The sequence below is a fragment of the Scardinius erythrophthalmus genome (assembly GCF_964197995.2).
Source record: "Scardinius erythrophthalmus genome assembly, chromosome: 2".
Lineage (NCBI taxonomy): Eukaryota > Metazoa > Chordata > Actinopteri > Cypriniformes > Leuciscidae > Scardinius > Scardinius erythrophthalmus.
The window spans coordinates 55,775,186-55,802,661 of NC_138222.1; the positions used below are offsets into that span (position 1 = coordinate 55,775,186).

Sequence of the window (27,476 nt, forward strand, 5' to 3'; positions counted from 1 at the left end):
ATCTTTTTACGACAGCTCCGTTTATATTTTTCTGTGAAGATCATTATCGCATTATGAATGTATTTGCACTCTATGAACATTAGGGCTTTCAAGTGAAAATTAAAATGAAAAGGATCAATTTCACCTCTCACCTGACCTAGTCTAATTTTTATGACCGGGTGATTGCAGTCAAGATTAAGTCAAACTGCAAAATGCTATACTTTACCTAAAAGAATTAAGAGAGAAGATTTGAGTACTTTTGGTGAACCATTGCAGCTTCTAAAAATATGTGCATCGCCTTTTAATGTAGATTTGAACCTGAAATCCTATCATTACTGTTCACGTTGTCAAATATTGCAATGGACCAGTTAGTCCACTAGATGTCACAGGTGATCCAGTATTCAATAAAGAATTTTAAGATTTTATTTAAGACACTATTTTAAGGGGTCATTGTTACAGTGTAATTATATATTTAAGTATTGATTAACAACATGTACTTACTATAGGGTTAGGGTTTGGTTGAGGGTTAGTTGCATGTTATTATGCATAATTTACTGTTATTACTATGGTAAATACCTGTAAGATATGTAACAAGGACACTGTAAAATAAAGTGTTTTTTAGAATTACAATTATGACGTACAGCTGCATCACTGATTTATTTATCATGTCTAGACAAACCTGTTTTTTCTCCTGGTGACAAGTAAAACCAAAAATGTTTGGCATCTTCTGAATGTATTAAAGGGTTATTACAACACTGCTTGCTTTTGAACGCTTGTGGACAATTGCTCTATTGTCACTCCTATTTATCTGCAATAAATGAACACGATATTTATGACGACAATGGTAACAATTAACATTTATTCCTTATGTTATAAACTTAATGTAATTGAAAAAATTAAGTTATGTGAACTTCCACATATGCACAAAGTTTATTTACTTAATAATTTTAAGGCAACAGGTTTTCCTCACTTTTTTAAGTTATGTCAACGGATCACTTTTTACAGTGTAATCACCACAAGCATGAATATGAAGATTTTGTTTTAGTATTATTTAAGCATGAAGATTTACCAATAACTTATTTCAAATTCATGTTTGTAGATGGATCTTTCGCACTAGTGAAGCAACTGCTGAAATTCGTTGTTGAAAGATGATATAATCTTATAAACATCACCTAATGATGCACAGACAAACCACAACAATGGTGACGCTCAACAAGTAATAAAAACACTTATATAAACCAAAATGACTAAATAAACCAACAACACAAACTGCTAAAAGCGAAGCAAAAATAAGTTCAACAGTAACACAGATGAAACCAACAAGAATCATGAAAATCCAAAGCATAATATATGCATGCCACACTGCATGCTGGGTAATTTAGTACATGTGCACTGGAGAAATACAGAATTATGTTGTTTGTTTAAAGTAAATTGTGTTTTCCAATACTTTAACTCACAGTAAAATCAAGTTTTTTTGACAACTGCAAAGTGCAGTTTGCAAACTTTGAAATGTGAAAGTAATGCAATTATTAACCTGTAATTTCACACTAATTCTTGGTTCATGTTAACTAAAGTAAGCAGTTGACTAATGAAACCTAATTGTAAAGAGTTACCGTTTTAGTTAATGGGAAAATTGACTAGACACAAAGGCAAATGAATATATTTAATTAAATACTAATCACTATTAATACGTTTTAGAGTCTAATCAATTTTTAGTGAAACTGAAAAGGATTCTCGTTTTAATAAGTAGGCTCAGTAGGCTACTAACAAAAAATATATTTTTTTTTTCTTAAGAATAAATGTTTGCCAAAAAAGAAAAGAAAAATTGTTTGCCAAGAAGGGTTAGCTGGTAAGACCTTTAAAAAAAGTGAAATTTGTGTAAGGCAGTTTTGAGTCAGGACAATCCAGAAGCGAATGAAATCCGATTCTGGTCCGCAACCTCGTGCTCTGCACAGCAGCTACCCCTCTCTCCCTCTCTCTCTCTCTCTCTCACACACACACACACACACACACACACACACACACACACACACACAGACAGAAACTACAGCAGACTGATGAGTGACAGAGCTTCACACAGTAGCAGTGAACGCTGCGCTGGAGAGGAGGGGTGACAGGGAACTGTCCACTGTACGCTCCCGTAATGAGATTATTCAACTCAACTAAAGCTTCTTCTAAATAGTAGTAACGTTAGTTGCGCTATTTCTCGCACATGTGCTCGCGTGTGCGCGTTCTCGTTCTGCCCAGGCAAAGCGCAGCGTTTGATGACAGGACTTTTGGAAAGAAACTGCTTGTTGGACAATGCGCACATGACTTTTCAGAAGGAACGGAGGTCGCATTTGTTGTCGTTTGCGACTTTTAACGGGATTTAACTTTGGTTGAGCGAAACAGACCCCGCGAGCCATGGAGAACCACGCAGATTTGCAGAATAGCACCGAGGACGTCCGTAAAAGCGGGTATCTCCGCAAGCAGAAGTCCATGCACCGGCGGTACTTCGTGTTACGGACGGCTTCTGAACGCGGCCCGGCCCGACTCGAATACTATGAAAGCGAGAAGAAATTTCGAGGCAAGGCTCCCGTGCCCAAAAAGGCTCTTGCGCTGGAGACGTGCTTCAACATCAACAAACGGGCCGACTCGAAGAATAAGCACATGATAGTGCTCTACACACGGGCTGAGAGTTTCGTGGTGGCGGCGGAGAACGACACGGATCAGGAGGAATGGTACCAGGCGATGGTCGAACTTCAATGCAAGAGTAAGTCTGGGAAATGTGTGTGTGAAATTAGGTGTTAACGTGGCAAGCTTCGTTTAATTGCATCTTGCATGTCAGTGCATCTAAATCCGCCTGGCCTGGGTAATAAAATAAATAGGAGCTACGTGTGAAATGGTAGATTAGAGCACAATGTTGTTAATAGCATCAAAATGCACCACACTAAGAATGTTGTAAATGCAGCACACTAAGAATGATGCGTCTCTTAAAGAGATAGTTCACCCTCAAAATAAAAATTTGTCATATACTCGCCCTCAAGTTGTTCCAAACCTGAGTGAGCTTCTTTCTTCTGCAGAACACAAAATAAGATATTTTGAAGAATGTTTGTAGCCAAACAGTTGATGAATGTAAATACTATGAAAGTCAATGGGGTCCATCAAATGGTTTGGCACTGTCATTCCTCAAAATAGCTTCTTTTGTTTTCAGCAGAAGAAAGAAATTCATACAGGTTTGGAACAACTTGTGGGTGAGTAAATGATGACAACATTTTCATTTCTGTGTGAACAATCACTAGTCGTTCTTTCTGTCAGACAGAAGCAAAACCAGAGATGGTCTTATTATTGGTGAAACTGAGACTACTTTGCTTGTACATTCACTGTTTTCTGCACGGTTTCTTAAGCGGTCAGTGTCTCTAATACAGCGAATTGGCCTGCTGATAGTGGTATCAGTAGTATCAGACATCTATGAATTAATTGATGATAATGAATGAATAATAACATCAAAGAAACACGAGAACGGGCAAACAGTGAAACATAATGGCTTAAAACGATAAATTAAAAATATATTTGTGTCATATAATTCATATTCATATCACCTCTAGTGCCATCTTATTTCCGATATCTCTGTTATTGGTTCATTAATATTCAGTGTATTATTAGCATAGACCTAGAGTGAGTCTGTCAGGGATTTAGTGTTTTTTCATTTGCATCCGCTGTAAAAAGCTGTATTAAGCTCCTACTTAGATCACTTATAATGTTCCACACCCCATGTTGGCTGGAGTTTGTCTGCTGAAATCTCTCGGAAAGATATTTTTGCAGCGTTTCATCAGCAGAACAATCCAAAAACGCTTGAAATAACAGTAATCAAAGATAAGGTCTATATACTAATCAGAAATGTACATTTAAAAAGTATACATATTAAATTCAAGATATCTTTGGTCTAAAAAGTTACTAGTATCTAAAAAATAAGAATAGAGACTTGTATCATGAAAATAGATACTAGTATGTTTTAAGGATTAAATGTTAAAACAGCTTGCCATACATCCTCCACAGACTTTCTCATTGCATTAGTAGTACAGCTGCTGGTCGTGGTGTTGAAACAACAGTGTTTTTCTTCCTCTTCAGCGAAGTGTAGTTGCCCCCAAGTTGGGTATGGGGCCTCCTTTGCTGTCGAAGAAGGGAAAGGCTGTTACTGGAGCTCAGCGTGGTCCTTATCCACACAACCCAAGCACACGTTATCATGTCTTCTCACTAGAGCTCAACTTGAGCAATGTTATGACGTTACACTTTCCATTTATATCTGTTATTTAGAATAGGCGAATTATTCAATGACTTTTCTAATATTCAGTCATTTTCAATCGTCTGAGATTCAGTTCAACTTTAGTAATTGGCAGACATTTTTAATCTGTCGACGTTCCTCTCGTGCAAGTGCAACCCAAATTAATTTTAAACAAATTATTGTTTTTTTTGTGATATATAATCTGTAATAAATTCTAAATAATGATGGTACTTACGTTTTTTTATTTAATTTATAGAGACAGCAATCAATAAATAGCGAATTTAACTCACACTGACCAACTTGCAATCTATCTTAACGATTGAAAACTATACTTTTTTAATTTACGCCAAATTGCAAAGCTTTCTTCATTAATTTCTTTTGGCTGCTAGGCCTATACAAACGATCAACACTTCTGTCTTCTGTCGTGATACTACTAGTGTGGAATAACCCAACTAAATAATCTCTATTAATGCTTCCTAAAAGCTGCAAATTAAATCACACGGACAATTGGTATTTAAAAAAACACTGAATATTATATAACCCGTCATTCCTCTTTTAGAATAAACTGTACTGGCGAAAGCAGGTACACTTGCAAAGAGTAAACATACAAAAAGGGCAGTGACCGTGACTCCTACAGCAATTACACAGTCCCGCGTGTTCCTTGGCTCCTGGAGATACAACTAACAAACCCAACATGTGACGCAACCCTTGCAAACCAATATCAAGAGTCCAAGGTGCTATACTGCATTACATAATGAGAGCATAAGGAACACACCAACCATATGCCATACCATATGTGCTTTAATATCTCATATTACATACACACAGAAACGTGCAGATACTGAAAAAGGTTTTGTTTGCAACCAAAGCGTGGAATTTCACATATTTACTCTGAATGCAATGCAAAGCCTTGTTGAATTTACATGGGATAAAGACAGTGACAGAATGTGTGCGTGTGTGTTAAGGCAGGGATGAAAGGTGAGTAAAGGAGATGACGCCGAGTTTCAGGCACTCTGCCTATAGAGATGGCCCTCCATTTGTCGTCCATAAACCCCCGAACTTAACAAGCTAAACAAACCAGTCTGCTGATTCGCTGTTAAAACATTTTGACATCTGTCTTCCCTCTATACTTGCTTTCTGCTGGGCTTGACCTGTTGATGGGCATGACAACTGCTAAATGACCTGTGGGAATGTTTTCCATACTCACTTTTACACATCTTAATGCCTTTACTCCCCGTCCATATTCTTTACAGACATTACTAGGCATGATGATTGGGAATCTGTCCAACAGTAATCTCAAATTACACTGGGGATGATATTTCAGTTTCATCCGCTTTGATTCATTCATATGCTATTCATCGAGTCTGGGGTTTGTCTCTATAGCCTGTTCCTTCAAACATTTGTTTTCTTTCTCACTGATTTATTCAGTCATTCACTTTGCATGCATCAATGTTTGTAATCTCAACATACTGACATAACTTGACTTGCCACGCACTAGGTATTCTGTTTATTGAATTATAATAGGCTTTTAAAAACCCACAGGATCTGTGTTTTGATGTTTACATACAACTGAGATTTATCTGGTAATCACGATCTTGGATATTTACTGGCAAGCACAAGAATTTGCACCCTGATCAACCATTGCACTGTGGGTAGGGAGTTAAGTGGGGCAAACAGTTGAATATTTTCCCTTTGACTAAGGTTTTGGATTTTCGAGCTGTCTATTTTGTCAGTATATTCCTGACTAACCACATCTGAACATAGACCACAGTCATTAGAAGAAGCATCAACAGTGGAAAGTTTCGAAAACAGCGAAGAACAATGCTGAACCGTTTGGTTCAGAGGCTGAACTTAGCAAAACATGTATTGAAAAACAAAGCTAAAAAAAGTTGGTGTTAACTATTTTTTCATATAAAGAAAATGTTTAGAGGAGTGTTTATCAGAAGGGCCAGATAAACACACATCATTGTGCAAAAATTTGGGTTCAGTAAGTAAGAAACACTTTTTTTTTTTTCAGAAAGAATGCATTCAACTAATCAAAAGTGTCAGTAAAGACATTTATGTTGTTATTTTGAACTTTTTCAAAGAATCCTGAAAAAAAGTAATGTTTTCCAATCATATATGAAAGGGATAGATCACCGAACAATGGAAAAATTGTCATAATTGAATCACCCTTATGTCATTCCAAGCACGTAAGACTTTCGTTAATCTTTGAAAAACAAAGCCTAAATTCAATCTGTTCATCATATAAAGCAATAGAGTCTCTTCAGAACATGTGGACTAAACCGTTCAATTCATATAAATTAGTTTTATAATCTCTTTATGAACTTTTTGAAGAGTCAAAGTGGTAGTTGCGTAACTGTCAATGGAGGGACAGAAAACTCTCAGATTTCATCAAAAAGATCTTCATTTGTGTTCTGAAGATGAACGAAAGTCTTATGAAATGATGAAATAGAAATGATGCTGAAAATGTATCTCCGACATCACAAGAATAATTGACATTTATATTATAAAATATATTCAAATATTATAATATTTCACAATATTGCTGTTATTTTTGTTATTAAATAAATGCAGCCTTGTTGAGCATGAGAGCTGACCCCAAACTTTTGAACAGTAGTGCATATGTGAATAAAGGAGGGTCCTGGGAAACTCACCTGCATTCCTGGTGTCGTGTGGATTTCGAATGCCAAATTCAATTGAACAAATACCAAGCAGACTCGCCGCTGTGAGCAGATTTTCCATGTTTGGTATTTGTACAGCTGCAAACAGAGAGAAGAAATTAGGTTGGAGGAACTGGTTTTCTCACCATTGGCACCTCACGTGAGCAATATTTGCAGGTGAAACCCACGGAGCCGCTGTCTGGTCTCTTTTAGAATCAAATGCTACTTTCTGCTCAATTTATGAATCGAAATACCTTGTTTAGTCAATTCCAAAGATGAAGCCATGTAATGCATGTAGCCTATTCTGACTAAATGTTTATTTGGAAACAGTAATGACCTTTGTGAAATCAAACAAATCTTTCTTTACTTTACACAGCACCACATCACATCGCCATTGCCGTCTCAAGGAAAACACTGTGTGTCTGTGTGTTTGTACAGTATGTGATGCCAGTCTGGCTCATGGCTCAAAGGTTAAACTTCCCTAAGCCTCTCTCATCTCCTTAATGTGCTGGTAATTATTGTCTCTGTGAGATCTTGGACACACACACACACAAACACACAGCCAACGGCAGAGCTTGTTCTATTTTAATGCTAAATCTGATGTAATGAAGCAGATCACAGAGGGCTTGAGTCTGCTATTCAGCGGCAAGCTTCCTACTGTTTGACCCTCATGCACCCCGTATAACAACTGAAGTGCTGCTTAAACATGACCAGATCCTGAAATGTAAGCCTGTGACAGAAATATCCACTTGGCTCCTCACTGTACAGTATATAAAGCAGTTCTCAGGACTAGCCCAGCAACAGCTTCTTTCTGGTTGTATTAGGCTCACTGTAAATAATAGTTTGAAGTCGTAACTAAAACTTTTTGGGATTATGGGAGTACGTTTAACAAGAAAATACAATTCTACTTGTCTTTCTACTTGAAAATTTAATTCAAGTAGATTCAATGTTTTAGTTTAATTCAACGTGTTTTAGTTGCCTTTATTTTGTAGTTTAGTAAAATAGTTCAATCCTACACAAAATTATGTTTAAATTAATACATTGTTATTAAAAGGCAAATGAGAAGAAGCACATACGTTTATCAATGGTGACTCACAATAGAGACTTAAGATTCGTGACAGTGAGCTAGAAAATGCATATTAAAATACATATTTTAATCATATTTATGTTAATATTAATGAATATTTACATTGTTATATATATATAAAAAATGTACGATATGAAAAAAGCTTGTGTTAATCACAATCAGGGTTCCTATACATTTTTCATTTAAAATTTTAATTTTTCCAGATTTAAATTTGCAAAACTCTCTGTAGATTTTTCAAACATTTAACATAAATGGTTCTAACCGCATTATATTTGGTATAGATGATGTTGTTGTCTTCATTGGTTTTCTCAAAGTGAAAACATGCGCTTATATGATGAGAAGAATCCTAAAACGCTATATAACACGCATATATTCACCTCTGACAGATTAATTTGATATCGTAAAAGTGGTTTTATGTTGCACGATCACCAAACATGCAAAGTACACAGTGAAGTTCAAAAGTTTTGCTTAATGAAAATGTGCGCCTCAAATTCATTCAGTCGTGTTCGACAACCACTTAGCCTAATTATGACAAAGACAAATTTTTTCCCACTCTGTTTTCTTTTTTCCCATACTTATCCAGATTTGAAAATGACTTTCCATTCATTTCCAAGCTAGGAGCCCTGAGTAGTGATGGTGACCACATGAGCTTCATGCAGTCAGTCATGCTGATTCATGATAAACTCTGCAGAACAATGATACATACTGTAAGCCGAATAAGTACAGAGAACCGAGCGCAAATAGCTCAGGGATTAACATATTAGTCATTTTGGCCAGAATTTTCCCACATTATACAGACCTTCACACATATGCACATGATTTGTTGACTTAATTTTCTTGTTTCCTGATTTAATCTTTAAAGGAAAGAAAAGGACATCTATTGTTTTGTTTCATTGTTGATATCTGCGGGCTGCGAGTCAGAGTAGGGTTGTTGGGTTCAGTTGGCAGGGAGATATTTCTTAAAGGAACAGTTCACCCAAAAATGTGAATTCAGTCATTAATTAATCACCCTCATGTCGTTCCAAACCTGAAAGACTTTCGTTCATCTTCTGAATGCAAATGTAAATCTTTTTGATGAAATCTGAGAGCTTTCTGTTCCTCCATTGACAGCTACACAACTAACTTTGATGCTTCAAAAAGTTCATAAAGAGATCGTAAAACTAATCCAAATGAATCGAGAGGTTTAGTCCAAATTTTCTGAAGAGACTCGATCACTTTATATAATTAACAGATTTAATTTAGGCTTTTATTCACATGTAAACATTCATCAACTCACACATCAGTTGTGGTAAACAAAGCCAAAGCATGTTCGCTTGACACGCGAGAACCAATGAGGTTCATTCTCATGTTACGCATCACGTTTGAACGTCAGCAAGAACCAATGAGGTTCATTCAAGCATGTTCAGTTGAGTTCGCTGATCAATGTTTAAATGTGATGTGAATAAATGCATAAATGAAATCTGTTCATCATATAAATCGATCGAGTCTCTAGAAAATTCAGATAAAAAGTGTTTAAAACACTAAACTGCTCAATTCATATGGATTAGTTTTACAATCTCTTTATGAACTTTTTGAAGTGTCAAAGTTGTGTAGCTGTTAATGGAGGGACAGGAATCTCTCAGATTTCATCAAAAATATCTTCATTTGTGTTTAGAAGATGAAGGAAAGTCTCACGGGTTTGAAACGACATGAGGGGGAGTAATTAATGACAGAATTTAAAAAGCCAACCCTTTAAAAATATAATTCTAGACTGAGTCTAAAGATAATGGATTAAGACGTGGCAGCAATCACTCACCAGCTGAAGCGCCACTTAGACCGAATCAACTTCTGGGAAATGACTGCACTTCTCCTGGCTTAAACAACAAAGCAGCGATTTTCACAGAAATCTGCTTATTTTTTCTATTGCTTGTTCACAGTGTACCAAACAGGAGAGTGCCATTAATCGTATATGCGTCATTTACGGTCCATCTTCCCTCCCTTCCCGTCCTCTTTCCATGAATGATTTTGTCTTCACACTGTAGGAAACGTCTTGCAGCAGAAATGTATCTAACGCTGCGGGAATTTATTATTTTTAATGTTTTGCTGAATGGTCTTTGCAGTTCTTATCAGCCACAGAAAGGAACCTGGGAGTAGTAAAATCACAAAACGTTAACGAAACATCCACTGATGTATAGCTGCAATTTTGGTTGATTAAAATAGAGTTAAATTAGGGTGGATTATGACCCAAAATCCCTCATAGTTGAAACAAAAACATCACCACTGACAAATGATTATAGTAGAGTCAGCTCCATGTACGGTAGCAATTAAGTTGTCAAATTAAATATGTTATATAATCATTTTATGGATAATTATAATCGGAATATTGTTTAGATGTTCTAAAGTTTCAGTTCAGAAATAAGCAAATATACTAAGGAAGACCTGATCTCACTGGACCAATGCATCACATTAAATATTTACTTACAGTCAAGTCAGGATTTGTATGGCTGATAACAATCTGAATAAAAAGAAAAACAATCATAATAATTATTTAATCTTGTATCACACATTCTCTGCTCATGGTCATTGTGTAATACTGTACTGTAAACCTAGTCTTTGTTGACAAAATATTGTAGGTTGGTTAATTGATGATCAAATAAATAAGTAGCCTACAAAAAATATTTTTTAATACACCAAAGTTTGACCATATTAGAATGCGTAGGCCAAAGAGGAAATAGCCTACATGTGTTTATGTTAGATTAATATTCAACTATAGCCTATGTGATTTTTATTCGTTATTGTAATATCTAAATATTGCATATTAAACCATTACATTCACTGCTTTGGTAATATTAACTTAGTTCCTCTTTTATTTGTTCTCCTGGAGCTTTAATGGGGGGAACACGCGCTCGCGAGAGAAACGGACTAAACAACTCCTACTAAATAATGTCGCTTGCTTGGGAGTTGTTTAATAAAGGTGTTTAAATTATACTCGTAGTAAACACAAATACTAACCCGTTGATGTTATTATTTTACGCGCGCCTGACGGATACAGCGACGCCGCTACCGACGGTTAAGTTACGCAAGCTCTTGTCAAATCTCTCACCTGTGGGTCACTGTTGAATCAGGTACGTTGTCTTACTAATTTTGGATGATGTTCCCCTATAATGTATTCATTTTGGAGCTAATATTTTGAGTATTTCTCTCTCAGCACTTCTGAAAATATCAAAGCATAAAAGTGATGTGATTGTAAAGTCTGTGAGTCTGCGCCACTAGCGGCATTAAACGGAATTGCAATCTTTTTACTTTTCTATCTCAAAGCGAATGACACCCATGAGATTTATAACAACATTTTTGAACAGTTGAGAAAAACTTGAGGCAACTAGCTTCAAGACATTTGTCAGTATACCCGACATATTCAATACTCAACAACAATTAAAGTTGGTCAAACAGAATTGGAGCTCTATATGAACTAAAAAAGTAGCCTAATGTTTTTTACTTGTGGATCCAAGTTCAATAAGCTTGTATTTATACACAACTGAGGATTAACATTACACAATAGAGTAGTGCAGGGATGATCACGCTGGTTCACTTGACAAAACCCAAAAGGATTTTTCCATTGGCTTTTGGATTATTGCAGAAGATAGGGTATGTGACTAACAAAAGCTTACGATTCTTACATGTTTTGTTCATCATGATAATCTTCACAAATGAACACAACTTTTATGAATTTTGAAGAGTAAATAGCCTACAACATGACTAGTAGTAGCAGTTACTAACAAGTTGAAAATACTCAATGGAAGAAACTTCACCAAAGATTACTTACTCTTAATGGTGGCTTGACTTCTGCACCAAAATATAATCAAAAACAGTTACATAGAGCTAAAACATGTCTTAAATCTAAAAACCAAACATTTATGTCATCATAATTCCCCATGCTTTGATGAAGTTTTACGCTTATTAAATTATTCAAGTGCATCATTAGTTATCAAACTGAACTTGCTCAGGATGTTCTAGATGTTTATTATTTTAAGTTGCTTATACAAAATGTACTTTATTTGATCTCTTTTGTAGTCAACTTTTTCAGTGTTATATGCTAGAAGTGGAATTGCCTTGTAAATGAAATCTGTTTGTGTCAGTGTGTGTGTGCTGATTGGCCAATATCAGCTGCTGGTGTGGACAGCAGACTCGTCCTCTCGCTCGTTACATCTTTCATCACTCCAGCTGGAGTTTGGCAGAGTGAAAACCACTAATATGCTTCCATGTGGCACTGAAACTGAAAACCACAAGCAGATCTGGAAACTTCATGATAATGCTGACCAGCAAAGGGTTCATCTGGGTTAACGTGGCAGTGCCAGCATTTGTGTGTTTTTGTGTGTGTGTTGTGATAACAGAAAACACATGTGCGAAAGGAACTTAGAAAGTTCGTGTGTTTGTGAGTATACAGGGGACACTTGTGAATTCGTTGTGGTAAAACTAGATGAACTATTGCAAACTGCCCCTATTATGCTCTTTTAAAGGTTCCTAATTTTGTTTTGGAGGTCTGCTACAATAGGTACACTTTAATGTTCTCATAATATACATTGCACATCACCCCATTTCTCAAAAAGTCTGAAAACGGTTCGTTTGAAACGTCTCTCTAAACCCCTCCTTTCCGAGAGCTACTCTGCTCTGATTGGTCAGACGGCCCATTCTGTTGTGATTGGTCTACAGCTTACATTGTGTGTCAAAAACTAAATGCAATTACCATATCTGAATTTCAGCTCCGGATCTTCCTCAGCTCTTGATCCACAGTGATGTGAACGATGCATCGGTTTTTCCGTATCAATTCTGGCGCGAGTCCTCATTCTTTTGAAGTGATCAAAGTGGATTCTCAGCGCTGAAACAGCGTCTTCTCGACATGACCAACATGAACCAAACTCTTCCAGTCTCAGCTACAACTACAGTGTTTGAGGGTCAGAGTAGACGTTGTTCACAGGCAGCCAATGAACACCATAGACTGGCATTATGCAAATGAGCTACATTGCTATGTAGATTTGTAACAGGAAGTGAAACTGGAATTACTGACGACTCGTTTCAACAGTTCAGAGTCGATTCTTTCTTTTAGGAGACAATAACTTTATTTATCACGCACTTTACAGACCTTTTACATTCACAAAAAGCGATATTACACACTGCATAAAAGGTAATATTCGGAAAAAAAACATAATAGGGGCACTTTAAAGGTTGCCATGTGAAGATTGTTTGTAAAGTTGTGAGCCTTCCCAGTTGGATCAAGATCACTCAGTCCTTGGAGGACACTGGACGAATAATCTCCCCTTGCTGCTCATTATTGCAAATGATGGCTTATTTAATACATAATGTATTCATGTTGTGTTGTGACAATACTTGGGACATTTTGTTCTACAACTAAACTGCACACCCATACCGAAAACACGATTTTTGAAACAGTTATGTTCATTTTTTCTAATAAGTAACTAGATAAGTTTGGGGTGTGAGTGTGTGCAGTTTACGTTGTAGAACAAAACGTCAGCGTATCATCAAGTTATGTTTACCACAGGCTTTATTTAACTCATAAATTGAAAAACCCCATTAAAAAAACCTCATAGGAAACCTTGAGAGAATTAGTCTTCCCGGTTATAACGTCAAACCTGCACAACTCTATAGATGTTTTAGCTCTATTTAGTGTTTTTGTAAATGTTAAATAGTTTTGTGAAGTCACTAGTGTTCCCTTTGGTGAGTGTTGAGTAATACTGGGATGAACAAAATGTGCTCAAGAGTTGACAGACCATCCTTACAAATGACATCTTAAACATTTACTGAACAGTTACTAAAACATTTTTTGATTTGTGTCAACTTGCAAGTAAGAGTCGTCTACACATACAAGAACGCATATTGAAGTAACTTAAAACCTCAACAGCTGCTTGAACTTACACCCAAGCTTGTTTGAATTAGATGTTTTTATATTGCAACCTAAATTTTCACAACTAATACCATACCTCAGAAGCCACCTTGACATTATCTAGAGTTTATGTGTGAGTCCTTCTTCTGTTTGCTGAGGGAAAGACTTGAGACAGACAGGGACACTTACACACACAGCTGTTTCTGTACTCTCATTCTGCTTATCTTTCCAAGTACCAGGAATAAGAAAGATCAGGACTGAACTTTGGTCCTAAAAACCGCAATTAGGCCTGATTTTAAAACCCTAATGTGCTCACGTGCACACAAATCTCAGTTTAACAGCTGAAGTGATTGTTCATGTTACTGGCTATCATAATAGCTTTACGCCTATAGCTGTTAAAAATACGTTTACAGGATGAAACAGTATAGTGACTCATTTCTTGACTCATTTGCATTGCATAATGTATTCAGGTGGATGCAGTCATAATGAATAATATATTTTATAAATGTTTTATTATGTATCGCTTGATTTAGATTCTTAGGTTGCATTGTAAAACATTTATAGTGTTTTGCTGATTGTATAGTTCAGCATTTGAATTTTAAGGAAATATGTTTATTTATTTAAAGACAGCTGCGATTTGTGCTGCATCTACGCTTCAAAACAACGCTTATGTAACAGTTCCTGTTCCCCTCAAATCCCTTGAACCCCCCCACCCCATCCCTCCGCTGGTGTAAGGTAACACGCATACCGCCAGCACTGCTATGTTCCTCCTCCAAAATACCGAGTGAGTATAATGATGACGGCAGACTTAAGCTCAGATGGAGCCACAACACTGGATTAAATGTAATTCATGGATCCAAATGAATCGAGACTTAAGCTAATAAGTGATGGATGTGGCCTGAAGCTGAATTTTAGGTCATTTTGTTGGATTGGTTTGCGCCATACACTGCCACAGTTGCATTGACCTTGCCAGACTAAATCGCTTTGTTATTTGTGACCTAATTTCTTAGTGTTTGTGTGCTAAACAATTATCAGTGTGTTATTATCTATCCGGCCTGTGCAAGAAAAGACCTTACACTGCCAACAAACATAGGCGATAACAGTATGTGTGTGTGTGTGTGTGTGAGTGTGTCTGTGTCAGTGGTTGTGCAGTGTTGGGGAAAGTTACTTTTAAAGGTAATGCATTACAATATTGCGTTACACCCTAAAAAAGTAACTGATTGAGTTACTTAGTAATTTTTTTTATGGAAAGTAATGCATTGTTGTTGTTGTTTTGTGTTACTTTTTCTAATCTAGGCTTGCTTGTTTGTTTTTTAATGACAAAAAAAGCCTCAGGCTGAAGGAAATGTAAATTCACACCTGTGCAGTAGAAGGCAGAGCTCAAACAAACCTTTCAGCTGTGTTGCCATTCTGGATCGTAGAAGAATAGGACGCAGGAGAATAAAACGCAACACTCTTATTTTAGCAATTAAAGTAAACAATGTTTATATAAAGTCATTTTTGCATATTCCTATGGTTGAATGGGATCATCGAAGGTCGGCAGCAAAGACATTGGTTAATAAAGTGAGATTAAATATATAAAGTATATTTGTGTAATGTAACATTTAATTATAGCAGGTTTGCATATTATTCTGAGTTTGCATTTCACTGTTTTTATTCATTTTGAGGAATTCTGAATGTGCTTTTGTGCAAGTGAGATGAGTCTACAGCTACAATATCCATCATGTTCACACACACAACGCCTCTGCACTTACTCATGATTTCTCTCAACATGTGAACTGTCAGTCAAAAAAATGTGAAAACAAAGTAACTTGTGTTACGTATTTGAGTAAACGCAGATATTATGTTGTAAATTTAAAAGTAATGCGTTACTTTAGTTACTTGAAAAAAGTAAACTGATTACGTAACTCCCGAAACGTGTAATGCGTTACCACCAATGCTGAGTATTTGTGCATTTAAAGCAAGGATGCATTACATTTTAAATTGATCAAAAGTGACAGCAAAGACATTTATAATGTTACAAAGTATTTCCATTTCAAATAAATGCTGATACTACTGTTCATCAACGAATCCTGAAATAAAATGCATCATGGTTGCACAAAAATATTATGCAGCACAACTGTTTTAATTAATAATAAGAACAAATATTTCATAATAATTTCTGAAGATCATGTGACACTCAAGACTAGAGTAATGATGCTGAAAATTCAGCTTGAATCACAGGGATAAATTATATTTCAAAATAAAATTGAAAGCAGTTTATTTTAAACTGCAATCATATTTCACAATATAACTGGTTTTACTCTATTTTTGATCTAATAAAGAATGGCAGGGGTATATGACCATTAATTATATGGATAATTAATCTGATCATATTTATTGGGTTTATTTAATCTGATCTAGAGCTAAGGAGAATGACCTAGTCATGCAAAATAAACGGGAAACCGATAATGCAACTAAAAACAACTTAACTAATAAAAATAAATAACTAGTTTTAATATAAGTATGTTTTAGTTAATGTTGAATAGAGGGAGCAATGTTTTGAAAGCACCACAGTCCCATAGTGTTTACACTCCTGAAATGACTGCTAGTTGTCTCTGCATATTAAGCTGGATTAGGAGGACTATTCTAACATTTAGGTTCAGCTTTATTTGATATACACACGCACTGAAAATAATAGCTATTTTTGTTCTCCCCGTGTGCACTTCCTGACACAACTGTTTTCCTTCACCTGTCTTTCACGGCCTCATGAAAGCTTTAGTAAAGTTCTGATTTATGTATGACCCTGCTGCCATGTTTTTTGTAGACATCACGCTAGTGTTTAGCAAGGCCCTCCTCGTAATTGTAGATGTACTGTGAAATTCTGTTCTCATGAGATCAGCAGCCAGTTGCTGCTACAATGATGCATTCCCACCTATTCTGGCACAGTTGCTCAAAGTTGCTGTAAAAATGTTGATCGTGCTCTGATGTCAATATCAATCACAATATAGACACAAAATCAAATGGAGGGATTCGATCGGGACAGAATGTTCGAAGTATAAAGGTACAGGCCAGGGACCACAGCCAGCCTCATGTGGTGTGTGCTTGTGCAAAGTTTGAAGCAAGTGCTGATTATAAACACAGAGAAGTGTTTGAAAGAATGAGGGGTGGCTGTCGAATGATGAGGGCTTTCTGAGACCTCTTGTTTAGTCTCACATCAAGAAATAGGTCCACTGAAGGAGGGACCAAATATCTAGTAAATATCATAGAGACTTGTGAGTGATTTTTTTTTTTTTTTGATCCAGTGCTAAATAACCATCTTGCAATCACACAATGTAGAAACTCACTACCAATGGTTTAGCAACCAAATCAAAACATCTGGTTATTTCTGTTACTTTAAGACTCTTCATTTCTATTATTTTCTTGCATTTTAAAATGTACACTGTGTATTTTTTAAAAGCAAGTGTTCAGGAGAGTAGGGCAGGCAGAGAGAGAGAGAGAGTTCCTTCGTATGGATACTCATTAAAAAGTAATGTGTGGCTTTGTCTCTGACTCATCTAATGCAGGCTACCAACCTCACTTAAGTTCGCACCAGCATTCAGATGAGCCTAGAACACATAAAATCAAACACGCATAGACTGGGGCAAAACCACCTTTGAATGAAGCTGCTCATTCTTCCATTTAAGTGAAAGAACGGAAGAAAGAATACATGATGCAATTTTGTGACCACTACAGAAATGTTCTGGAAACGGTACCGGATATGTTTGTCAGACAGAAGAGGAGGGTGATCCTTCTTATGCATGCTCTGTGTGCTTTTTGTGCATATGGTTGTAATTGTTTCATCTGTGTTGGAAGCATTGTGATTCTCAGATTCACAGCAAGAGGCTGGGTACAATGACGTGTTCTTTGTGTGTGTAGTGTACTAGAGCTAAGTGTATCCAAACAATAAGTACAAGCAGTGAAGTAGCGTTTGAACATGCCTTTTTTGCAGGGACACTGACTCTGATTTAGCGTCACAAACGCTATGCACTAAAATAGCGTATTTTGCATAGTATAGTAATGAGACCTCCACTATTTCCAGATCATAGAGGGGTGTTGATACAGTTAGTAAAATTATTCAAACTTGTGTCTAGCAAATATTATGCAAACACCGGAGAGTAATGATTTCGACAAGCAGGTTTTGGGGGGCAAGCTGCAGCAGATTAAGAAAAGTCATCAAATTTGAAACAGACTTGAAGAGCGAGTTCCTACAGGATTATGAACATCTTGTGTGTTTTCACAGAGCTGTTGGTTGTAGGACTTTGCCAGCACTTGTACTAATAGAGAGGGAGAGAATGAGAACCTTTACTATCAGTGAACATCTCCTCAATCTGTCAACTGATTTGCACTCTTTCTGTTATTAACCAGGTGCTTCAGGCCTTACCTTTTAGAGAACAAACAAAAGACTTGTTGGAAACTCATGCAGAAAGGAGAGTTGATTTAATGAAGATGTGCATGCTTTCTCAGTAGGAAAAATCGAGAAGTAACCAAGCTAATGGCCTCAATGTCCTAGGTTTTTCTAAAGAAAATCAATTGGACTATAAAAGGTTTGGCACTGCCTACCACATTGTTCTCATAAAGTTTCAACCAGTGTCTGTGTGTCTGTATCTGTGTTGAAAACCATCAAAGGCTTGTATGATATTTGATTGAATATTTCCTTATTGTATGTCTTTATGACCGTACATCACAATAAATAGGCCCTGTCTCTGACTTACCTGTGGCCTTATATGAAGTTATGTTATGAGAGTTATGTGACAGAAATGGTTGGGGAGAAGAGGATCAGGAAATGACTCTGTAATGGCACTGTAGATACGGACAACAATATATTCATTTATATTGACTAATGCTGGACTCTTTTCGAAAGTGAAGTGTGACAGTCATGTTTGGTTTTCTCTGCTAGTTATTTTAAAAGGCTTCTTTTACTGCATTATTCTTTTAATTGCATGATTCTGTAGGCCACAGATTGTTAATCTTTTTATCCCCTGGGACACATTGCATACACTGCAGTATTGACTTTTGGCTGTTGACTCACAGTGCATCTCATATGAGTATCAAGTGTTCATTTGCAGTTGTATTAGTAATGGCCCGTTGACTTCAGCCTTTATCAGTGACCTTTGTCCTCCTTGTTTGCACTTGTTAACAAACCACTTCTAGTTTTAAAAGATGAAGCTTTCTGCTTACTCAGACATTTCTAGAATTGAGTATATATATATATATATTTACTAAAATGCATTTTGGTCACATTTTACATGATACATTACTTTTTTTGTTTATTTAAAATGTATATTAAGATGTGCTTACGTTGAGTTTATATGGTGGATTGCTAAATGTATCTGATTGTGTATGGTTATACTGACATGTTTCTCTCTCTCTCTCTCTCTCTCTCTGCAGGTAAAGCACTCTGTGACAGTGCAAATGGGGGAGACTATGGAATACCAACCCCTGGTCCTGCCTTCAAGGAGGTCTGGCAAGTAAAAGTTTGGCCTAAAGGTCTTGGCCAAGCCAAGAACCTGGTTGGCATCTACAGGCTCTGTCTGACTGAGAAGACAGTCAACTTTGTCAAGCTAAACTCTGATGCAGCCGCTGTTGTGCTTCAGCTGATGAATGTGAGGCGTTGTGGTCATTCTGAAAACTTCTTCTTCGTGGAGGTGGGTCGTTCAGCAGTAACTGGCCCTGGAGAGTTTTGGATGCAAGTGGAAGATTCTGTGGTAGCACAGAATATGCATGAAACTCTGCTGGAAGCCATGAAGGCCCTGAGTGAGGAGTTTCGCCAACGTAGCAAGTCACAGTCAGCTGCTGCAGGAGTGGGAGGTGGCAACACTGCATCAAATCCTATTAGTGTTCCATCTCGACGGCATCACCCTAATCCTCCACCCAGCCAGGTTGGATTCACAAGACGTCCACGGACCGAGCCACCGGGGACAACTGGAGGATGTAATAACACTTCTCCGACTTCTCGCCACAGCTTCCCCCGAACTCGAACATCCAGTGATGGTGGAAAATTTGATGATGGAGGTGGTGCAACAACTGGAGGGATTGCTTCATGCTCAAGTCCAACGACTAATGGGTCATGTTCCAATACCCCTATATTGAGATCAACATCTGTTCGTGCTCAAACCCCAGTCAAGGCACAGCATGCACTAATGAGATCCACGTCAACCCCAGCTGCACCAAGCCTGCCTTCTGGGACAGGACATGGATCTGAGTTTTGTGCAATTGGAACCGGGACGAACAGCAGTGTTGGGGGTGGTAATGGTAGCGTGTACAGTAGAATACCTCTCAGACAGCCCTCTGTCTCTGGTTCTCTTAGCGACTACGGATCATCGGATGAATACGGCTCCAGCCCTGGTGAGCACTCTCTGCTAACCCCAACTATGCAGCCAGGGTCTGCAGGTAGCTCAGGTGGGCATTCTCTTGGGGATGAAGCATCCAACTACATCCTTATGAGTCAGAGAGGGGCTTCCAAAACTCAGTCAAGCCAAAATTCATTGCCACAGACCAGGAGGGTTTTGAGGCGCTCTTCTAGCAGAGAATGTGAAGCAGAGCGCAGGCTAATGAGCAAGCGGGCCTCCCTCCCACCCATGGCCTTAGAGAGACTTGCACCACTCCGTCGAACTGGGGAAGAAGCTGCTGAAGAGGATGACTATGCAATTATGACTCACACCACCGGCCGAGAATCCTTTGAATCAAGGCAGGATTCTGGAGCAACAGCAAGTGAAACGGGATACTTGGAAGTAGCTGCAGAGGTTAAAGGTGATGCTGGTAGCAGTGAAACGAGTGTCCCTGCTGTCACTGGAAGAGCTAATGGAGCAGTAGATAATGGCTACATGTCCATGTTACCAGGAGTTTCAGCTCCCCCAGTATCTCTTTCTCACGCCCTCTCAGTAACAGTTTCAGATCCAGACTCAAAGTCTGCAGATGACTACATGGCCATGACCCCCAATAATAGCATTTCACCCCCACGGCAGATCCGTCCACCACCTTCTGGTACAGATGGCTACATGATGATGTCTCCCAATAGTAGCTGTTCACCAGACCAACGAGGGGTCCCTACTGCCTGGGTTGGGAGTAGCAGTGCCGACAGCCGAACTGGCAGTGACTACATGAATATGTCACCTATAAGTGCCCGCTCTGCCAATAGTACCCCACCACCACCTGAGCCCCACACTCCATCTGACCTGCATCCTCAGCAGCCTCCACCCAAGATGGTATATTCTTATTATTCTCTACCCCGCTCATACAAACATAATCCCTCAACACACTTTGAGGAAGGGCCAGGAAGAGGGAAGCATTTGGTTAATGGTGGTAGAGGTCTGGGTGGAGGTAGAGGGCTTGGGAATAGCAAGTCTAAGCATCAGGAACCCCCTGTTGGCCGACATCTGTCCCTTTCGTCGTCCTCATACTCCTCCAGTTCTGCTAGCAGCGAGAGCCTGGGTGAAGGTGAAGAAAAGGCTGTCAAATTGACAGGAAAAGCAGCAGGTGCAATTGCAAAGGACATTGAGCAAGGATCCTTGCAGCAAAGACAAGGTCCTGGAAGGGTAAAGCAAGGGCATCCTGGTCAGCGGGGCCGACCTCTTAGCCTGTTTGTGGATGTCTCTAAAGCCAACACTTTACCCAGAGTCCGTGAGACTCCCCTTCCTCCCGAGCCTAAGAGCCCTGGGGAGTATGTCAGCATTGAGTTTAAGGGTGAGAGGAACCAAAAGGCAGGAGATAATGGAACCGGAGGATTTCGACAAGATGCCTTTCTTCCACCTAATACCCACCGCCACTTACCCAGGCCTACCTCTTGTGTTGCCGGGTTTATGCCCTTCTCACATAGCTCCTCCACCCCCATTTCTCCATTAATTGCTTCTGAGTATGTCAATATGGAGCTAGGAGTCTCACTATCCCCCTCGCCTATCTCCCTCACACCACTTGGGTTTCCCCCATTCCCTACCCCTCCTGTCACGCCTGCAGCAGCCCCTAAAGCTCAAGATGAGCACAGCTCTTCAGTTCTAAATGAGGATGATGCAGAGAGTGAGATGGGACTTAGAAAAAGCAGGCAGGTGTTTGTACCACAGCCAGGAGACCCACCCACAGCTTGTGGTGACTACACAAAGATGGCCTTTAGCCTGAACTCAGGCAGCACGTTAAGTTCTACATCACCAAAAGCCTCTTTGCCAGACCAGCCTGAGTCAGTAGTTCCAGCCCTAGGTTTGGGACTGGGACTGGGACTAGACTTTCCACTTGCCAAAGTCCCAAACCCAGATCACGGGGCTAAAGTAATCCGAGCAGATCCACAAGGTTGTCGCCGCCATTGCTCTGAAACGTTCCAAGCTCCTTCCTCACTTCTACCTTGCTCTGCAACATCCTCCGCATTCCCTGATCACTCTCAAGTTATAGGCCGTCGACTTGGTTTTGATGGAATGCTTTGGGGGAACAGTGGCTCAGCAGACATCTCATCTCAATACATCAACCCTGGACTACCCAGTCTATCTGTTTCACAGACATCATCCATGGAACAGGGCCTCAATTACATAGACTTGGACCTGGCTAACAAGGAAAGCTCCCATGCTGCTACAGATGGGCAAGCAGCTGTCCACACACCTGCTGCCCGTATCTTTTCCTCTGTGCTGGGTGGAGGAGCAGCAGGGAGCTCCGTAGGAGCTGGAGGTTCAGGCGGAAGTGCTTCAAACCTCAACATGTATGCTAGCATTGACTTTTACAAGTCAGAGGAGCTACGGACACACCAAGGTAGCAGCAGCAGCAACGATGGTACAGGTAAGATCAGCTCTAATCTAAAAATGAGTTTAGTCTGAAAAGTACTGAAAAGTACATACATTATAAGATTTATTCATAGCTTCACCAAACTGAATAGGTCCATTATACAATTCAGTGCCTAAGTTTGCATACTTTGTCTGCTTGGTTTATAAATCTCTTGCAGAATTTATACAAATATAATAGATAATAGATCTTTTTTTTTTTCTTTTTTTTTTTTAGTACTGCTTTTCAGAAGCTAGATATTTCACACAAGACAAAATAATATTTTTACACCGATCATCCTGTTCAAAAGTTTACTCTACTTGGTTTTTTAAATTAAATGTGTTGCCTTTTCACAGAACATACAAACAGTCATTTATCGTCTGCAAATTTATAAGATGCATACCTTGGATGCAGTGTAAATTGCTGTGAATAAAAGCACCTTCCAAATGCATAAAATTTACTATTTTAAAAGGATAATGTGAAAATTATGTTATTTTTGTCTCGGAATACAAATATCAATAATGTGAAATGAGAGGACACCGAGGGCAGTAATAAATAAAATGCAATTTTTATTATTTTTAATGAATGAAAAACATTTAGCAAATTCTGCAAGGAGTATGTAAACTTATATTACACTGTAATATATTAGCACCTAATTAAAACACCTGATGACAGAATCGTGTCGGATATCTTTTCAATGTGTTGCTGTATTTATCTCATCTTTAGTTCCGCTTTGGTCAATAACAGGTTGTGATGATGCACTGAAAACAGAGTACAGTCTGTTCCATAACAAAACTTTATGAGGCCATGGTTCACTTTTGTTCTTTATTCATATCCACCTGGTGCCTCTATATACATGTACAGGAGCCACCTGTCTACCAGGCATTACTATGCCAACAATACTGATCAGAGAGCAATGGAAAGTTGCCTTTCGCAAATCTCATAACCATTGGTTTTGTCTGCCGCCTCTGTCAGTCCCTTGGATCCTAAATTTGATTTACTATTTTAAATGTATTTTAGAATTTTCCAGAGTTTATCTTTGAGCTAAAACATTAAAGTGTCCTCGATAGTTATGATAATTACAGGGTAAATGGCTAAATACAGTCTTTTCATTCTGTTTAAGTTACTGTCTCTTTGAGTTCTCTCTGCATGTTTTAAATGCACGTATGGGTTTGTGGCTAGATTCGGGTTTGCCGTTCAGTGATGGGATGTTTGCATAAATTGTCCTTTTGTACAAATATCGACTGAGCAGGCAAACCACATATGTCTGAATCTCCGTGTTCAGTTTATGTTATGCGAGAAAACAGAGACCCTTGCGGAATAGGAGAAAGCATGCAGTGGTTGTTCGTAGAAGTCTTTGATCTGTGTATCGCTTTGACGCTTTCTTAGTTTTTTGCTAAAAATCAAATGTTGATGGCCCGGATTTGCAGCCTGATCTCAAATCAAATGATAAGACTATCACAGAGTGTAGAGTTGGATTAAAAACTAGAGAAAGAAGAGTGAATGATACTGGCTCTTTTTAGCGAGTGGGTGAAGTGAGTCTTTTGCAGTTAGCGGACGGCATGGCATGGGCACTGGGGGGAATGCGGCATGCTGGCTGTGAATGTTGAGAAGGGGCCAACGTTGTGCTGGTCCAACGTGGTCACAACCGCAAACCCCCCTTTTCTGCATGTAATAAATGATCCTTTTGTTTGTGGCTTTTCTCCCTGGCTGCTCTTTATGTGTGTGTGTGTGTATGTATGTGTGTCTCTGCCCTTGCGTGTGTGTTTCAGCTCCAGTAGGCTTGAACTCATCGCTCCCATGCTCCGTTTTTTTTTTTTTTTTCAATAAAATGTTTCAGTCCGAGTAGAGTAAGAGAGCACAGACAAAAATAGATTTTTGGGAGAGAATGTGGAATGGGAAGTCCCCCCCCCCCACCTCCTTAATTTGAGGAAGGATTAAATCGACTGAGAGGAGGAGGGAGATATGGTACAAGGGTGAGAAAGAGATGGCACAATGGGAGTGAAAGAGAGAAAACGCGAGACCGACAGACAGTGTGTGAATGGCAGATGGAGAAAAGATGGGAAAGAAAGTGAGAGACAGACGAGAGAAACAGAGTCAGATTGTGTTTTCAAGTTGTGGGAGTTGAGGAAATCGTATGAACATTTCATTTTTCAGTGCTTTTGAGGGAACAACGATGAAAGCAGTTTCCTTGGCTGAACTCCAGATTGGGTCTCGCTGGCCACATCCAAACTCCCACACGCAGTCGAGGGAAAGAAAATAGAGAATGAGAAGAATTAGAGGTTGCGATACTGGAAGAAAATGGAAGGAAAGTGGTGAGAGAGAAAGTTGAGGGTGAAAGGAATGGCATCAGAAAGCCTGAGAAATATATGTCTCTTACTTAGGATGGTGTATAATGAGGCTTTTTAATTTTATGTGCATGAGAGGGAAAATATCCTCCTATTGGCACGACAGCCTCTTAATATATGCTTCTCAAATTCTCTTCGACACACACCTTCACACCCATACACACGCTAAGACTGTTTGAAGCTCTGGCAGGACTGCGCTCTTGATGTGTGGTAGTGCCACGTGTATCTGAGTGTGCTAGAGAGCACTGGATTCAGACAAGCGCAGCTACTGGCACCGAGGGAGGTGAATTCCTCTACTGTGCCAGTGTGTTAAAGAGAGAGAGTGAGAGAGATCATTCATCCAAATCATAACCACAAGAAAACATTTACCTAAATGGAGAGTTATGGGTAAAGTGAAGTTGAGATCATTTTCAAATCTCCTAATCCCACACAAAAAAAACTATACACCTAGTACACACATAGACTCTTTAGCAGTTTTGTAACGGTCCCCTACACTGATATAGTTGCTTAACTGGGTAATAAAAATGGGGTTTTTTTTACTACTCATGGGGTTTTTGCTTAACTGGATCATAGTTTAGATTTCCGCCACGGTCTGCACACATATGCACACTTTGGGACACCATCCATTTATTCAGAGAATGTCGTTCCTTGTGCACTTGTGTACCCTTAAACCTATGCATACTTGTAAATACTACTCTGGAACTTAATTTATGCTTTGCAGTACATGCACACCCAACCACATCTGGCTAAGAGGCCAAATTTATTCCAGGGATATTCTGGGTTTAGTACAGCAATTGTGGTATAATGTTGATAAACACAAATATATATATATATATATATATATACACACAGTGTGTGTGTATAAATGCTTAAATATAAAATATAATTAAATATGTTAAATATAAAATCTGTGATCCCACTTTCACAACCACTGAGTCATAAAGTCACCTTGTGGTGAAAATCAAGTTTTTAATGTTGTTTATATGTCTATGTGTTGTTTTTAATGTGCTTTAAGACAAACCATGTGCAAATTCATAAGTCAACACCATTGCTGAGTATTTTCCCCTTAAAACTGCAGTGAACCAAAGACGCGGTTTGAAATCGCTGGTGTTTCTGATAACACCAAACTAACCAAATGAGTGGATCTCTGAGCTGGTGTCAGTGAGTGGAGGCGGGGATAATTTGCATATTCATAGAACTGCGTATACTAAATGAGGCAAGGGTGTAGAGTTGCATTCAAGCTATTTTAAGGCATGATGAATTTTTTTCAAGGAATTCACAACTGATTCACTCAAGTCTTACCAGTATGTTTATCAATGTCAATATTTTCCAAGTTTATTTATAACATCCCTTACACATGAACTGTGTACCTACATATAACTAATAATCTCTTCTATAATTATTGGTTTATTACTGATAGATGTCATAAAACTGAGTCATCCTCCGGTAGCCCAGTAGTCCTGACGGACCCAAATCTGGTTGTAGCTGGTTTGATAGTGGTCAGCCAGCAAGCGAAGCGAGAGATGGAAAGTGTGAGTATAGATGAGAGAAAGAGAGATGGAAAGAAAGCTATAGCGAGAGAATGAGATGGATTAAAGTTGACAGTAGGTAATCTGTGGTTATTTATGAACGTCGACGGGGCGGAGTAACGTACGGTCCCATAGGATCCCATGTCCCAGCAAACCCCGTGGAGCTGGAGAGTGGACAAGCCAATGCGCCAGCAGATCTCCTGGAACACAGAGTTCCTCCTGAATAATCCCAACAGGATTATATGCTGCTCCGACAGCTGTAAATGTGCCTGGACTGCTTTGACGTAAAAGTTGCGTATCGGAAAGAGGAATTTTACATTCGATTTTTCATTTTATTTAATTACATATACTGTACGGCTGTGATTTGATCGAAGTGACTGAGATATCCTATGGTTAGTCTGATTAATTTTAGCTAAAACGCACTAAATTTTGTAGCTATAGTTGTTAAGTAGCACTGGTCCAGGAGGGCAGAAAGTAGGACGGGCTTGGGAAGGTAATATTGGATGTCCTTGTAAAACAGATTTAGCTGAGAAAGACGAACAAAGGTGTGTGTTTCTGTAGAGAAAGCGCACACCTGGGCTCGATAGCTGCTCTTTTCCTCAGGGCTTTTCAGATATCATCATGGTTACCCTCAGAATTCATGGGTTGTACATTTGAATACTTTGAATAGCAAGGTGAATGGGAATTTGGGTGTTGACGTGGGCTGTAGAATTGCTCCGGTGACAGCGTATAGAACTGGCATTTTCTGAAGGTGTGGTGAGTAAAACATTTTCCAGTGTTGAAATATTTCCTCCTCTCCCAGTTTTGTATGCAGAGAAGACCATAAATAAGTCACTTGTAGGTAGACTTCCCTAAAGTCCGTGTGGCAAAACATTGGCTTGAAATGGAACAATAACATAATGCAGACATTTTGAAAAGTAGTATGTGAAGACAACACATTATTCTAAAAACATTGTTTATTTCAACAA

The 27,476-nt window shown here is 38.6% G+C and overlaps 2 protein-coding genes across 5 annotated transcripts in view; both read left to right on the forward strand.

Annotated features, from left to right (window-relative positions):
- The window catches only part of agfg2 (ArfGAP with FG repeats 2), a 16,238-nt gene extending 15,835 nt beyond the window's left edge, over positions 1–403 (forward strand). For all 4 annotated transcript variants that reach the window (XM_081393329.1, XM_081393332.1, XM_081393330.1 and 1 more), the window contains one exon: positions 1–403. This exon is cut by the window's left edge and continues 1,103 nt beyond it. The gene's annotated coding sequence lies outside the window, so the exon portion shown is untranslated.
- Positions 404–2,025: 1,622 nt separating this feature from the next.
- LOC308685769 (insulin receptor substrate 1-B) overlaps positions 2,026–27,476 on the forward strand; it is a 49,479-nt gene continuing 24,028 nt past the window's right edge. The window contains exons 1-2 of the mRNA XM_081357758.1: positions 2,026–2,731; positions 19,281–22,649. Of these exons, the coding sequence (XP_081213884.1) occupies positions 2,383–2,731; positions 19,281–22,649 (3,718 nt within the window). The 5' untranslated portion in view covers positions 2,026–2,382. The remainder of the gene's footprint in view (positions 2,732–19,280; positions 22,650–27,476) is intronic.